The 14,731-nt window shown below is 37.3% G+C and overlaps 2 protein-coding genes across 3 annotated transcripts; both read left to right on the forward strand.

Annotated features, from left to right (window-relative positions):
• Positions 1-232: 232 nt before the first annotated feature.
• On the forward strand, positions 233-2,490 carry LOC107818539 (uncharacterized). 2 transcript variants are annotated; one of them, XM_016644569.2, is made up of 2 exons: positions 233-1,695; positions 1,844-2,490. In XM_016644569.2, exons 1-2 carry the CDS (start codon positions 376-378, stop codon positions 1,928-1,930), a joined length of 1,407 nt encoding a protein of 468 aa, XP_016500055.1. In that variant the 5' UTR covers positions 233-375; the 3' UTR covers positions 1,931-2,490. The 2 variants fall into 2 exon arrangements, with proteins under 2 accessions (XP_016500055.1, XP_075093039.1); XM_075236938.1 differs by having other exon boundaries at positions 234-2,490.
• Positions 2,491-3,526: 1,036 nt separating this feature from the next.
• On the forward strand, positions 3,527-4,938 carry LOC107818541 (uncharacterized). The gene is made up of 4 exons (XM_016644572.2): positions 3,527-3,683; positions 3,767-3,891; positions 3,984-4,099; positions 4,541-4,938. Exons 1-4 carry the CDS (start codon positions 3,632-3,634, stop codon positions 4,677-4,679), a joined length of 432 nt encoding a protein of 143 aa, XP_016500058.1. The 5' UTR covers positions 3,527-3,631; the 3' UTR covers positions 4,680-4,938.
• Positions 4,939-14,731: the final 9,793 nt, after the last annotated feature.

The following is a 14,731-nucleotide window of genomic DNA, read 5'->3' on the forward strand; positions in this document are numbered from 1 at the left end:
GATTGGTTGTCTTAGGCAAGTGTGTTCTGCTTGCCGCATTGTTGTGCAATTCAACTTGCACCAGGACAAGAATATGAAGCGAGAAAATGTGTAGGAGTAAAATTTTGAAATTCTTTATAATATTATAGAGTTGGACATTGTCACATTGGCCAAACGGTTAGAAAGTATACTTTAAAAGCTAGACCTCTTAAAGGAAGTAACTTTCACAATAGACTTCCCAGAAAACGGTTATTCTTTGAGAGGGGAAAAGAAGCAAAGTAATGTCAGATATGTTCCAAGGTATCAAAAGGAAACCTATTTAAATTAGTTTCAACGCTCATTTCGATTCAAAAAGTATAGCAAATATTCATTTCCTTTGCACAATATCCTTTTTAAATGGCAGCACGGAGGTCATCGTTTCGCTTTCGCCTTCCTTGGTCTCAAGATGAACCAGCTCCACCTCCAACACCAGCAACCCAACCATCTACTCGACCCAATGCTGGCACGGCTCCCTCTCCGGCAACTCGACCAGCAGCAGGGTCACAGCCAGCTGCGCGGACCAACACAAGCAATCTGTCTAAAGCTGAAACCCCAACCAGCAACCAGCCACCCAACCCCACGAGAAACGCCACTCCTTCAATTCCTACTTCACCAACTAAAGCTGGAACTCAGGACAACAATCAGCTGCCCAACACCAAAACCAGCACAACTCCAACACCATCTCTCTCTCCACCTCGCCCTATTGAATCCTCCACCCCAAGCACATGCCAATCACCTGCTACTCCTACCACTGCTGGCTCTTCGACTGAAGCCCGAACCCCTACCCAAGCCTCAAATATGAGCTCTACCTCCACCAATTCTCCAGTTCGACCTACGTCTCAAACCACCACCAGTAACCCTACTACACCAAAGGTTGCTCAGAGGCCACCATTTCGGCCAGCAGGGGCAGCTCCCACTCCCAAGAATCGGGCATCCAAGAACGAGTCTCAACCTTCATCACCATCTCAAGCAACTAACAAGCCCCGTATCACATCTCAACCAGCTTCACCATCTGGTGCAGCAAATAGGTCTCGTGTATCTCAATCCCCATCTCCATCTCGCTCAGCTCCTCAATCACCGGCTATGACTCCAACATCCTCCCCAACACGCAAGGCTCCCCACGTCCTTTCATCTAAAGCAGGTCAGGAATCTTCAAACTCTCTATCCGTCGTGAAATCTCAAATGCAAGAAAAGAATCAGGAAACTACTCTGCCAACATCGCCACCACAATCATTGCAAGAGATTTCAAAGCCTTCTTCCAAATCCATAGAAGCAGATAAAGAACCAACAGAACAAATGGAGCTTCGAACCAAGAAAGAAACCAAGTCAGATGCGGACTCTGAAGCAAAAATAAAGTTCACAGACAAGGCAATGAAACCTTCAGAAGAATCAGTGCCAAAATCCACTATAACAGGCATTACAAAAGGGCCATCTGAGAAATCAGATTCTTCCAGTATCAGTGGTGAACCTAAAATGCTCAAAGAGTCAGATACCAACAATCAGGAAACCAAAGAAGTCATGCAAGAATCTAGACGTAAAGACTATGGTGCTGGAGAAAGAACCCCAGAAGTTCAATCGAAGCAAGAGGGTTCTAGCAAAGATCAAATTTTGAAAAACTCTGGATCTAATGGAAGGCAGACAAGAACAACTACAACTCAGCCAAGGAACAAAACTGCGGTAAGTGGTTCTAGTCAGAAAACTGCAGTATCCAATGAAGCACATATTCCCATTCACAAAGAGATCAAAGATAACATCTCAAAGGTTCTTAATAGAGTAGGCACGCAAAAAACTGGAAAAACGGCAGTGAATGTGATCACTCTTGCAGGTGATAATAGAGGAGCATCTATGCAACTTGGCTCTGATTCTTCCACAAAAGGAGGGCGAATCCACATTCACAGAGGATACAAAATAAACCCTAATGAAAGTGCTGACGCAACCACAGATGGGGAGGGAAGTTCAAAGACTAAGGAAGATCAAACCTTAGCTGCATACATTAATTGCAACGTACAGGGCATCAACAACTCTATTGTATTTAATAGTTCCATAACAGAAAGAGATCCAGGTGTACACATGTCGATCCCGCGAATGCCTTCAGAACCTGTACATTCAAGTCTGTTTGAGGCACACAAGGCAGAATTCAGTGTTACACCAGCTAGAACAATCAGAAGGAGATGTCTCAGAGGCCTTTTCCTTGAATCAAGTGATTCTGATCCAGATAAACCTCGGCGACATGGTTGTCGAGTTGGCTGCAATGAGAAAAAAAAATAACAAGATAAACGTTCTTTAAACAACTACACTTGATCTCAAAAATTCCTTTTATACATATTTTATAATCTGTGTGTCAAGCAAATGTAATAAAGATGCGAGTGATTCATGAGATATGCTTGTTTGGTCCTCTTCAGCAGGTTTGTTGAAACAAAAAGATCAAAAGAAATCGCTTGGTAATTAAAAGAGCGATAGTATTTCTTTCAAGTTGACTCAATTTTTTAACCATGCTAAGGAACAGAAGAAAGACAAAGCGTGAAAAATTATTTCAAATTAATACTCAAGAAATCGGCTATATCAAATGTCTCTAGTTCCCTGTAAAAGAAAGTTTTACTGATTGCTGTTAACTTAAAAACTTGTAGGAGTCCTTTATAGGTTACTTAGGAAATTCACAAAGTTATTTATACAAAAAGTTGGGCCTATGTTGATATTCTATTATCCCCAGAAAAGAAAAGGAAAAACATTAAAATTCTCATTTATTAACAATAGGGCGGTAGGTCATGTAGATTCATATCTAATCAAACACCTGAGCTTACTAAGTTATTTATAGTTAAAGTTGGAAGGATTTGATAACCTGTAACTATAAACATGGTTACATACGAGCCTATGTAACAATGTTTAACCAACTCTTAACTATTGGTTTCTGGTGGTCATTATGGATTCAGTCAATGAAAACAGAGAATGTTTTTGTTGATACTAACTTAGAAGTACTAAAGAATTAACAGTAAGGGCTCTTAAATAAGAAGTATCCCTTAATGAAAAGCTGATGCTGTCAAACTAACAGAAAAATGGAAACTTTAATTGATTATTTAGTTACTGATTTTGTTTTTCTAATATAAGGACACTGCATGAGTTACGCCAACTTTACCCTGTATCAGCCTCCCCTTTTACCAACAATTTTGCATAAAAAAAGATTATCTTCAATAAAGCGTTAATATGCTCAAGCCAGAGTTTTTAATATGATACAAAATTCCAAATCTACAAAATCTGACTTTGACTCCGAAAGAATCCAACTCAGAAGTTAGATAAGCTTGGCTTCCTGACTTGGTCACGTGAAGATCGTATGTACATAAACTATGACGTGACGATGTATAGGACATCCATTTGTATACTAAATTAATTCTCTTTTCCATTTTGGGTACTTATCTCACCAAGTTCTCGTCACCCTGCATGCATATCTACGTGCTGCGCTACAGAGTTCCACGCCTAATATTAAGAATCAATTTTTTTTTTTATTAACTTGTCTTCTAGTAAGCTTTATTAAAGACACAAATTATTGCACTCAGGAACTGAGTTGAGTATAGCATCAACTGCTTCGAAGAAAACCAGCAAATAATAAGTGAATAATATGGGTTCCCTTATGGCAGGTTGGGCCTGTAATGTTCCTGACCCCAAAGTTTGTAAGTTGCTGCAAATCTTCTTCTCACCTTATACTTAATTTTCTGAGTTTTAGTTGCGAAATAAATTTTTTTTTACTTTGCAGTGAAATATAAGAGAAACAAGTCACTAACAAAGGAAGAAATAAATGCCTATTGGAGATCCCATAAAAAGAAAGAAGAAGAGCATCTTAGAGATAGTTCTATGCTATCCCCTCGCAGCCCAAATCAGGTCATACTACTACTTTTACTCTTCTAATGTCGAAAGGATGGTGTGATATTAATTAATTTATAGTGGCTTAGACGTTTTTTTTTTTGGGACAGGCTAATAGTACCTTTGAAGAGGCTGCTAAAAAGGAGTACGAAACTTCAAACTCCGGGGAGATTTTGGGTATTAACAGTGATACAAATTGGGAGAACCTAATCGAGAAACACGGCTGGTATGTACGCATATTTGATATTTGATTATAACTTATGAAATTTTGGTGGATGCATTTATGAGAGCAACTAAAGTCAATAGTGTATACATTTAGCAACAAAAAATATTTAACTTAACAAGTGCTCTCTCAAACTAAGCGAGATAATCTCCTACCACTAGGCCAACCGATCAATCTATAGTTCTTTTAATTATTATTCCTACAGAATATTACTTGTATTAGTCATATATGCCCCCTCGCAACAATAGCACAAAAGTATGTTTTATCCATTGATGGTGTAAGAAGTATTTGGGCAATCATGTCTCCTAATTAAATTATTAAACTCATAAACATTAACAGTTAAAAAAATCTTTTCGCACTATCATAATAATTTAATTACATTGTAGCATGTTAGTTACTTTAATGTTGGACCTGATTAGTTGTGATGTTGGGATATGGTTGTAGGTGGGTAATTAGCAGTTTGGCACATTTGAATGAACCGCCAGTGCTAGCACCAGAAGAGGCTACTTACAAGCGTGGGTCACGGTTCAATGCAGCGCCCAATATGATTGCACCAAACACCAAACAAGCCCAAACAGGATAATCAACTCTTGATGACTCCTGTTTCAGATCGAAATCAAGCTAGTTAAATTTTGATATAGAGTTTGAATGAACAAGTATATGTACATCTAAGGTGGTGTTGAGCTTGTAAATGTAATGTGTTTAGGTGTTGTTTTTGTTGCACGTTTGTAAATTTAAGGTGTAATGTTTTTTTTTTTTTTTTTTTTTAGGTTTTGTTGAGCTTGTAAATTTAAGGTGTTTCTGAGCTTGCAGTGTCAACATTCAACAATGTTTAACCGTAATTGCATAACCAACATCTGTACGAAATCACTTTCCTTAACCCGCCTCTATTCTTTTCAAGCAACCACTAAATTTAGGTAGCCCTTTTTTTTTTGGTTGTCTGTCAAGACTCAAGCATACCAAACTAGCAACTTCATATATGATTAGCCACCCATTGGTTTCCTTTCGTGGAGGACCAAGGTTAACTCTGCTGCATGCCCTGAATCCAGAGAGAAGGGACCATAGTGAAAGAAATTTGTGCTATTTTGTTTGCTGGTTATCTCCAGCTTTAGGTAATAAATTGAACACGTTATCAATACCTTTCATACTAAACAGTTTTTGATTGAAAGGATGCTTCATTCGGAAAATGTAGACTTTTATACAATTGAAGAGCGCAAACACAACATAAAATTAATGCTCGCTAGTCAAAGATAGTATAATTATTATTATCGTCTCCATAGGGATTGAATTTAAATAATGTTCAAGTAATTTCTCGCTTAACGCTATTCAGGATGATTAACGCATTGGTTGGGATGATTAATAATTAAAATTAACTATGAGACCAGAACAATTAACAATTGATAACTGGAAGACGCATTGAGCAACACTGAATATCAATGGGAGAGATAAGGGTCGTGATAGGATAGGTGCAAGATAGCTATTTGGGATCCAACTCTAGTTCAATCCACTATGATGTTCTAATGATTCTCACAAATTCACTCGATGATTAATTCAAACGTGTAGTCAGACTCCTCTCTCGATTAAATTTTAACTCTACGAGGTGAACTAATATAAGCATTGTGAAAATATGCAAACATGTGTTTATGGATTAGTCTTTAGGAAAACGTCTCTCGAATATTCTCCTAACTTTATTTAATCAACAATTAGATAAGCTCTTTCGATTACTTAAGAGAATTATTGAATTAAAACAAACAAAATAATGCAAGATAATCACCACAATATTCCTCTTTCGATTTAATAAATTGGTGAATAAAGTTGCAAACAATTCAACGCTCCATAAACGAATTCAAGCAAAGAACTAGAGTTACAATTCACAAATAGCAATCAAAACACCATATCCGTCAAACCCTAAGGGAAACTATTCCATAATCATGGAGAAAGTCATCACAAATATAATTAAAGAGTAAGAAAACATGAATTCAATCCAAACTCGGGTGTTGGGTTGAGGAAAGAATGATGAATCTTTGTGCTTTGAGTCTCCAATACTCTTCCAATCTTCTGTAGGTCGAAGTTTCCTAAAATCGTGTTTTTGATGTATTTATATGATGTAGGAACGGGTTCGGACAAAACTACCTTTTTCAAGAAGAAGTGGGACAATTCGACCGCAAAAATATACTGGCGCATAGGGCGGCGCATCAGTGAGGATTTTCAGAGTGTTGATTTATTTCACTGTGTAGAAATTTTGCAATAGCACCCCGCGCCCCGCGGCGCGGTAGTGCATTTTTCTCAAAGTAATTTTTTTCTCACTTTTTGACATCCATACTTGGTCCTCGACCTTCGAACGTGATTCCAGCTTAATTTCTTGGGCTTTTACTCAGATTTCAAAGCTCTAATTTGTTCAAATTAGCTCCAAATTATCTTTATAGCTCGAAATCATTTCCTGTAAGGCATAAAACACGTAATAAGCGCAAATCACCATTAATTAAGCTCAACCACATTTAAAATACAGTGATTAGAGTGCAAACTATGATTAAAACATGGGTTTCTCGCTTGCCATCAACATCACACACTTAAACCATTGCTCGTCCTCGAGCAATCAAACTGCACTTCACATAGAGATGACCTTCTCATAAGATAACTTCCCTAACGCATCATGCCCGGAATATTTAAAGCATACTAAGCACCCTATCATAAAATCCTAGCTCAAGGCTCGGCTAAAAAATACCACGTATTTTTCAAAAACTTGCTCGCTTACTCTAACAGAGAGGCCAAAGACATTACATTTTCTTTGCAAATCATGTGCCCTCACACCAAATATAGAGAGTAGTTCCACACACAATAAAATTCAAGAACAAATAGGACCTCAAGACAAAGAATTAACTCACTCTCATAATCAAAATTCATGTGCCACAGAAGATGCACCATATGCTTTCCCGTAGTGTAATACTTCACTAATTGAGCTCATTCAGTCAATTGATCAAGTCAGACTTTATTTTGGTTGTAATGTAGGCTACGAGACAGGTATGATACATTTGGATATGGTGACTACACCTCCCTAAATACTTTAATACATATACATTAATAATTTAAATCACACACTTGTGTTTAACCAAATCCCAACCTTCACACATAATAGCATCAAGCTCCCAATATCTTTAAGCACAACCAAGATGAGAACTACCGCTAGCAAGGAATCAATTTTTTTTCTTTTCTAAGTTCTGATTTTTTCCCCAAGCAAACTCACTTTGTTTTTTCTTCTTCTTTCAATTCCATACAAGCGTCTCTCACAATTTTTCAAATAATGCACCTTTCTTCTTTTTCAATAGTTCCACTCAAAAACCCGACCATACCTCAACTTAGCTTTTACAAGCTCATAACAATTTCAAGTGCTCGAGAGAGGTAAAAGGTTCAAACAAATAGTTAATTCAAAGAAAGGGTCAGGCTTGTAGTATGGTTGCCAAAGAAATAGGATTACAGGCTCAAAGGGGTTAACTACGATACACATTAATTAGGTGGGTAAATGCATATATCTGGCTCAACAAAGAAACACCTCTATTACTTCCTAGACTGAACAAGATGGCTAATTTGCTTTGCAAACACATAGAGCAAGTTGTAGACATCAAGTGACATGCACAGAATATAAACAAACCTTAGTCACACCATGACATATAACTCACTTAGGATTGGAGCTATCCCGACTCTCTAGTCAAAACAGTTAAGCAACATCAAAACAGACACTTATACATGAGTCAAGAACTGAGCCTAAACAACTAAGACATTCACCACTCTCAAGGCAAAACAAGGTCAAGAAAATTTATCACCATTTAATACCATAGCAAAAGACTTCAAATTTCCTAACAAAAGAAAAACTAACTACATATGGTTCAAGCATAACTCTTGGAAAAGAATTGCGAAACAAATAAAAACCAAGGGGGAATTGTTAAACTACCTAAGAAAAAACAAAAAATATTTTTTTCTTCGACTTTGATCCCTCAATAGGACAGTAGAGGAAATCCATCGTCGGGAAAAGTCAATTTTTCTTCCAACCAAAACAAAGAAAGGAAATACACATGTACATATTTACATCCTCACCCAATATTTTAAATATTGGCATGTCCCCATTACGCACAAACAAAAAGTAAGAGGTAAAGGAAACTCCCCTAATTCATCTAGTCGGGGTCTGAATCAAAATCAGAATCTCCTTTATATGCCCGACCCAGTGCACATATCCATGCTGAGAGATCTTTTTTGTCATCTTTGGTTACACCCCACACTTATCATGCTTACTATATCCAGTTAGCTCCTTTAGGGCCCCCATTGCTCCTTCCATCTTGAAGACCAACCTTTCTTCCCCCACTCTGAGCAAGAGCTGCCTTTCTTGAATGTCCAGAATTGCTCTACCAGTAGCCAAAAAGGGACTACCTATAATCAGAGGGATCTCCCTATTCTCTTCCGTATTCACCACGATGAAGTGCACAGGGAACACAAATTTATCCACCCGAAATAGCACATCTTTCACTATTCCTTCCAGTATGATTGTGGTCTGATTCACCAAATGCAAGGACACAAGTATAGATCTAATTTCTCCAATCTCTCCCTCTAATTTACTAAAAATAGACAAAGACATAAGATTAATAGAAGCACCTGAATGACACGAAGATTTTACAAACTTAGTACTTCATAAAGAGTAAGGTATAGTAAAACTCCCTAGATCTCCACACTTTGAGAGAGCTTATTTGAAGAATAACATTACAATGCTCTGCGAGCTTGACAACCGATGTCTCTTCCACTTTCCGCTTATTGGACAATATCCTTCAAGAATTTAGCATAAATTTATACGTAATTGCATAACCAACATCTGCACGAACCACTTTCCTTACCGTCTCTATTCTTCTCAAGAAACCCCTAAATTAGGTAGCTTTTTTTTTTGGTTCTTGCTGTCTGTCAAGCATACCAAACTAGCAACTTCATATATGATTAGCCACCCATTGGTTTCCTTTCGTAGAGGACCAAGGTTAACTCTGCTGCATGCCCTGAATCCAGAAAGAAGGGACCATAGTGAAAGAAATTTGTGCTTGACTTCATTTTATTTGCTGGTCATGTTAATGCTTATCTCATCTTAATTTCTAGGCGCTATCTTATTGTACTTCGTTGGAGCCCTCTCCAGCTTTAGGTTTATTATGAATTGAACACATTATTCATACCATCCATACTAAACAGTTTTTGATTGAAAGGATGCTTCATTCGGAAAATATAGACTTTTATATAATTGAAGAGCGCAAATACAACATAAAATTAATGCTCGCTAGTCAAAGATAGTATAATTATAATTATCGTCTCCACGTGGATTGGATTTAAATAATGTTCAAGTAATTTCTAGCTTAATACTATTCAGGATGATTAACATGTTGGTTGGGATGATTAATAACTAAAATTAACTACAAAACTAAAATAATTAACAATTGATCACTGGAAGACAAGAGTTAAGCAATACTGAAATATCAATGGGAGAGATAAGGGTCACTATAGCTATTTGGGATCTAACTCTAGTTCAATTCACTCTAATATTCTAATGATTCTCACAAATTCACTCGATGATTAGTTCAAACGTGTAGTTAAACTCCTCTTTCGATTAAATTTTAACTCTACGAGGCGAACTAATATAAGCATTGTAAAAATATGCAAGCATGCGTTTATGGATTAGTCTTGATCAGGAAAATATCTCTCGAATATTCTCCTAACTTTATTTAATCAACAATTCAATAAGTTCTTTCGATTACTAAATTAAAACAAACAACATAATGCAAGATAATCATCACAATATTCCTCTTTCGATTAAATAAATTGGTGAATAAAGTTGCAAACAATTCAAACCTCCATAAACGAATTCAAGCAAAGAACAAGAGTTAAAATCCACAAAAAGCAATCAAAACACCATATCAGTCTGACCCTAAGGAAACTACTCCAGAATCATGGAGGAAGTTATCACAAATATAATTAAAGAGTAAGAAAACATAAATTCAATCCAAACTCGGGTGTTGAGTTGAGGAAAGAATGATGAATCCTTATGTTTTGAGTCTCAATACTCTTCCAATATTCTGTAGGTCGAAAGTTCCCTAAAAATCGTGTTCTTGATATATTTATGCTATGTAGGAACTGGCCCGGACGAAACTACCTTTTCCCAACAGAAATGGGACAATTGGACCGCAAAAATACACTGGCGTGATGTGCCATGCGCCGCCCCATGCGCCACATGAGTGAAGATTTTTAGAGAGTTGATTTTTTTCGCTTTGTATAAATTTTCCACTAGCGCCCCGTGGTGCGGTAGTGCATTTTTTTCAGAGTAATTTTTTCTCACTTTTTGACATCCATACTTGATCCTCACCAACTTAATTTCTTTGGCTTTTACTTAGACTTCAAAGCTCTAATTTATTCAAATTAGCTCCAAATTATCTTAATAAGTCGAAATCATTTTGCTGCAAGGCATAAAACACATAATAAGTGCAAACCACCATTAATTAAGCTCAACACAAGTAAAATACAACTGTTAGAGTGAAAACTATGACTAAAACATGAGTTTCTCACCTGCCATCGACACCCCACACTTAAACCATTATTCATCCTCGAGCAATCAAATTGCACTTCACATAAAAATGACCTTCTCATAAGACAATTTCCCTAACACATCATGCCCAGAATATTCAAAGCAGACTAAGAACCCTATCATAACATCCTAGCTCAAGATTCGACTAAAAAACACCACGTATTTTTCAAAAACTTGCTCAGTTACTCAAACACAGAGGCCAGAGACATTACCTTTCCTTTGCAAATCATGTGACCTCACACTAAAGATAGAGAGTAGTTCCACATACAATAAAATTCAAGAACACATAAGAACTCAAGACAAAGAATTCACTCACTCTCATAATCAAAATTCATGTGCCACAGAAGATGCACCATATGCTTTCCGCTGTGTAATACTTCACTAATTGATCTCATTCAGTAAATGATCAAGTATGACTTTATTTTGGTTGTAATGTAGGTTAGGGGACAGGTATGATACATTTGGATATGGTGACTACACCTCCCTAAGTACTTTAATACATATACATTAACAATTTAAACCCCACACTTGTGTTGAAACAAACCCCAACCTTCACACATAATAGCATCAAGCTCCCAATATCTTTAAGAACAACCAAGATGAGAACTACCACTAGCAAGGAATCAATTTTTTTTCTTTTCTAAGTTCTAATTTTTTCCCAAGCAAACTCACTTCTTCTTTTTTTCTTTCAATTCCATACAAGTGTCTCTCACAATTTTTCAAACAATGCACTTTTCTCATTTTTCAATAGTTCCACTCAAAAATCCGACCATATCTCAGCTTAGCTTTTACAAGCTCATACCAATTTCAAGTGCTAGAGAGAGGTAAAAGGTTCAAACAAATAGTCAATTCGAAGAAAGTGGTCAGGCTTAGTGTGGTTGCTAAAGAAATAGGATTACATGCTCAAAGGGGTTAACTACGATATACATTAATTAGGTGGGTAAAAATATATATCTGGTTCAATAAAGAAACACCTCTATCACTTTTTAGACTGAACAAGATGGCTATTTTGCTTTCCAAACACATAGGGCAAGTTCTAGACATCAACTGACATGCATAGAATATCAACAAACCTTAATCACACCATGACAAATAATTCACTTAGTATTGGATCTATCCCGATTCTCTATTCAAAGTAGTTAAGCAACATCAAAACAGGTACTTATACATGAGTCAAGAACTGAGCCTAGGCATAACAACTAAGGAATTCACTACTCTCAAGGAAAAACAAGGTCAATAAAAATTCATCTCCATTTAATACCATAGCACAAGATTTCAAATTTCCATGCAAAATAAAAACTAACTACACCCGGTCCAAGAAAAACCCTTGAAAAAGAACCGCGACATAATGAAAAATCAGGGGAGAACTGTTACACTACCTAAGAAAAAACAAAAAAATATTTTTTTCTTCGACTTTGATCCCTTAATAAGACAGTCGAGGAAATCCATCGTTGGGAAAAGTTAAATTTTTTTAAACCAAAACAAAGAAAGCAAACACACATGTATATATTTACATCCCCACCCCACACTTTAAATTTGGCATGTCCCTATTACACACAAACAAAAAGTAAGAGGTAATGGAAACTCCCCTGATTCATTTAGTCGGGGTCTGAATCTAAATTGGGATCTACTTTGCACGCTCGACCCAATGCACATATCTATGTTGAGAGCTTCTTTTCTGCCTTCTTTGGGTACACCCCGCACTTATAATGCTTACTATTTCTAGTTTGCTCCTTTAGGCCCCCTATTGCTCCTTCCATCTTGAAGACCACCCTTTCTCCCCCCACAGAATCGCTCTGCCAATAGCTAAGAAGGGTCTACCTAGAATCAGAGGGATCTCCATATTCTCTTCCATATTCACCACAATGAAGTCCACAGGGAATACAGATTTATCCACCCGAACTAGCACATCTTTCACTATTCCTTCCAGTATGATTATGGTCTGGTCCGCTAGATGAAAGGACACATGTATAGATATAATTTCTCCAATCTCTCCCTCCAATTTCTTGAAAATAGACAAAGGAATAAGATTAGTAGAAGCATCTGAATGAAACGAAGAGTTTTCAAACTTAGTACTTCTTAAAGAGTGTAACGACTCGGCCAGTCGTTTTGAGAATTTAAGCTTCGTTTAGTGACATAAGGTCTGGAACAACTTCATAATATATGTATCGACTTGCATGCATGGTGAAATTCAGTTAACGGATGATTCAGAGTCGAAATAGGAGAAGGAATCTAGTTTTGGAAGCTTAAGCAGTGAGAATTTGACCGGAATTAGACTTTGGAGTAAACGACTTCGGAATGGTCTTTGATGATCTTAACAGCTTCATATGATTTGGACTTAGGCGCGTATCTAGATTTGAATTTGGAGGTTCGTAGAGTAATTTGAGGCAAATCGGCGAAAGTTGGAAAGGTTGAAATTTGGAAAATGGAGAAGTTTGACCCATAGTTGACTTTTGTGCTATCAGGGTTGGAATGTAATTCCAAGAGTTGTAACAACTCCATCTTGTCATTTTGGACTTGCCTGCAAAATTTGGCGTCATTCCGAGTTGATTTGATTGGTTTCAGCACGAGTTTTCAAAATTGGAAGATTTGAAACTTCATAGCCTTGTTTGATATGATTTGAGACCTCGAGCGAGTCCATGCTAGATTATAGAGCTTGTTTGTGTGTTTAAACAGGGTCCCGAAGGCTTCGGGTGTGTTTCAGACGAGTTTTAGATGTTTTGCATAGTTTTGGAACAGGTCTAGTTATGGTGTTTTCGCACCTGCGACCTTGGAGCGCAGGTGTGGCTCTGCTTCTACGTGAGCCCGGTCACTTATGCGGTCATCAAGGCCTGGGAGCTTGCACGCTTCTGCGAAGGCTGGCACGCAGGTGCGATGGCCGCTTCTGCGGTCCAGAGATCGCACCTGTGGAGTATTTACGCTCCTGCGGTTTCCCTTTTGCTTCTGTGGCGCCACTGGTGCGGCTGTATATCCACAGATGCGATCCCAAGCCAATTAGCCAAAATTCGTAGATGCGATCTCTTTCTCGCAAATGCGGTTTCTTGACCGCAGATGCAGAAGTCCTGGTAGAATCCTTTATATCGAGGGTTGGCCATTTGCATCATATTTTGAGTTTTAAACTTCGGATTTAGGAGCTTCTTTTGAGAGTTTTCAAGTAAATCGATTGGGTAAGTGTTCTTCACCTAGAATCTAATATATTCCATGATTTTGTCTTCATTTTTATCATTTAAATTGTGTTTTGGGTTGGGGAAGAAGTTAGTTTTTGAAGAAAACTTATAAAATGAAAATTCGTGATTTGAGGGACCAAATGGTATCAGAAGTTGATAATTTTTATATGATTGAACTCATATTGGAATGGGTATTCGGATTTTATAAAATTTGTCGAGTTCCGAGGTGCAGGCCCAGGGGTTGACGTTTCGACCAATTTTCGAATTTTGTTAAAGATTGAGACTTTATGATTCGGAATAGTTTCTTATATCTTTTAGTTGTGCTTGATGTTATTTTGGTTGGATTTGAGATGTCCGGAGGTCTTTTCACCCGAGAAGTGCATTTTCGAGTATTGGTATGTCGTCTTTGAGGTAAGTATCTTGCCTAACCTTGTGTGGGGGACTTCCCCTTAGGATTGAGTCTTCTATGTTGATTGAAATTGATGTGCGCGAGGTGACGAATCCGTACTCAGACTTATGTGGGGAATTGACCTTTTAGGGTTCTTAAGTTCTTTTATTCAGTATGTATGGGGTTATTGTTGATATGACTGAGTTCTTGCTTATTTGTTTCGTCTCTACATGCTTAAGAATTAATTTCTTCATGATTCACTCTTATTGCCTAATTGTCATGCTATTTGATTTAATTGAAGAATTTCGTCTCTCTCATTGTCATGTAGTCTTTTCATAATTGCATGTGTTATTGAGATTTATTATCATCCCTCCTATAATTATATAGTCTTAAGTGAAGCCAAGATCACCTTTCCTTAATTGAATTGTCGAACATTCTTGTAACTTTCCAACCTTAAAAGGACTTCAAATAACATA

This window comes from Nicotiana tabacum, chromosome 18 (assembly GCF_000715075.1).
Source record: "Nicotiana tabacum cultivar K326 chromosome 18, ASM71507v2, whole genome shotgun sequence".
Lineage (NCBI taxonomy): Eukaryota > Viridiplantae > Streptophyta > Magnoliopsida > Solanales > Solanaceae > Nicotiana > Nicotiana tabacum.